Source organism: Seriola lalandi, unplaced genomic scaffold (assembly GCF_002814215.2).
Source record: "Seriola lalandi dorsalis isolate HSWRI2012SDOR001 ecotype SW California unplaced genomic scaffold, Sedor1 jcf7180002003668, whole genome shotgun sequence".
NCBI classification, from domain to species: domain Eukaryota; kingdom Metazoa; phylum Chordata; class Actinopteri; order Carangiformes; family Carangidae; genus Seriola; species Seriola lalandi.
In genome coordinates, this window is record NW_019474323.1 from 1 (window position 1) to 1,715 (window position 1,715).

General features: G+C 43.7%; 1 protein-coding gene across 1 annotated transcript; it reads left to right on the forward strand.

The window, feature by feature from the left end:
* Nucleotides 1-9: 9 nt before the first annotated feature.
* LOC111667760 (zinc finger protein 292-like) lies at nucleotides 10-1,707 on the forward strand (the record flags this gene model as incomplete). Its single annotated transcript, XM_023423547.2, has 1 exon — nucleotides 10-1,707. A coding segment is annotated over exon 1 (1,698 nt), but the record flags the coding sequence as incomplete, so codon positions are not given.
* Nucleotides 1,708-1,715: the final 8 nt, after the last annotated feature.

Sequence of the window (1,715 nt, forward strand, 5' to 3'; positions counted from 1 at the left end):
TCGATAGAAATGATAGAGGAGTTAAAAAGAACACCATCCAAACTATCTCCATATCCTTGTCAGATTTGCCCCAAAACATTCACCAGAACGACGGGGTTGAGAATTCACTATGAAAAAGTCCATCGACTGTCAAAGGCAGAAATGCAGAAGCTAAGGATCAGTGCTCGAAACAGGCGTGCGTTTAGACTTAACAAAGATAATGTGGTTATTAGCAATGCAACCACGGATGCCAATATCAATCGCACAACACGACCTGCAGCTATAATACCTGCTATAAAACAAGAACCACTTGATATTGCAATTGCACCTCAAACGGACAATGAAAACAATCCAGAGGTTGATCAAATTACTTCACCAGGAGATGCAGTAAAAGAGGGCTTCACACCCGACGTATCAACTGTTACAAGACTACCTTCACCTCAGAACTATTTGAATGACGGGTCATTAGTTGAGGTGGCACCAGTTCCTGAAGGAACCCCAGAGCAACCTAATGTGGCTGTTGTAAACCAGAGTCCTGATGAAAAACAGACATCTAATTTACAAGAGAAACTCAGTCCGGTTAGCAAAGCAAAGGAGCAGCGAGGAAAATCAGATGCAGCATTGAGCAAAGTAAAAGAGCCAAAGTCCAGCTCTCCTACTACATCTGCTTCATCCTCCCCAGAGAAACCCAGCAGCTCCAAAAACACACCAACAAAGGATGAATCTCAGAGGAAAGAGAAAATCCAGAAAAGGCTGAGCCTCAAAATGTGTGATGCAGACAACGCCTACAGTCCATATAGACCATATCGCTGTGTTCACGAAGGATGCACTGCTGCATTCACCATCCAGCAAAATTTGATTCTCCATTACAGGGCCATGCATCAGGCATCCCTGCCTACCAACAAAACTGAAACTGATCCTGAAAAGACTAGTGTCAAAAATGGACAGGAGAGCAGTCCCAGCATAGGAAAAGATAATGAAGTCAGGTGTCAAGTGAAAAACTGTTCAAGGGTGTTCATGGGAATCACAAGATTAGTGCAGCATTACCTCTTACTTCACAAGTTCACCCGCGACAAAGCTACTGCCATGATGGCCAGCATGACCATTGGGACTTTCAGCTGTGACCGGCCAGAGTGCGCACTCCCTTTCAACTCTGTGGAAAAGTACATTGAGCACATTAAGAATTATCACAAAGAAATTGCCATCTCTGAGAGCGGCTCAGTTGACCCAACTTTCAGGTGCGAGTATGAGGGATGTGACCGCGTTTACACTACAAAATCAAACCTCCTCCGTCACCTGATCAAAAAGCACGAGTATGTTTATGATCCCAAAACAAGTGACGGAAGAAGGACTAAATCAGTAGGGCTTTTCCCAGGGGTTAATGGGAAAGAGAATGTAGAAAACAAATTCAAAATGAAGAAGAAAAACACTAAAAAGAAAGAAGGGAAGTCCATTGAACATTGGACAAGTTTTGGAAAACCAACACTAAAATCCCATGAGGAGGCATCAGCTATGTGCACCAAGAAGTCAGCCCTGCAGTACCCATGCATGATCATAGGTTGTGATGCAGTGGAGCGGGCTGAAAGAAATATATTTAAGCATTACACCACTCATGGCCTCTCAGAAAGATACATTGAAGACCAGAGGAGTCAGTTCATTTTCTGCAAAAAGTACTCACGTGCCAGATTCAAAGATGCAAACAAATCAGAGGGCGCGTCAAGCTCATCTTCTGAGGA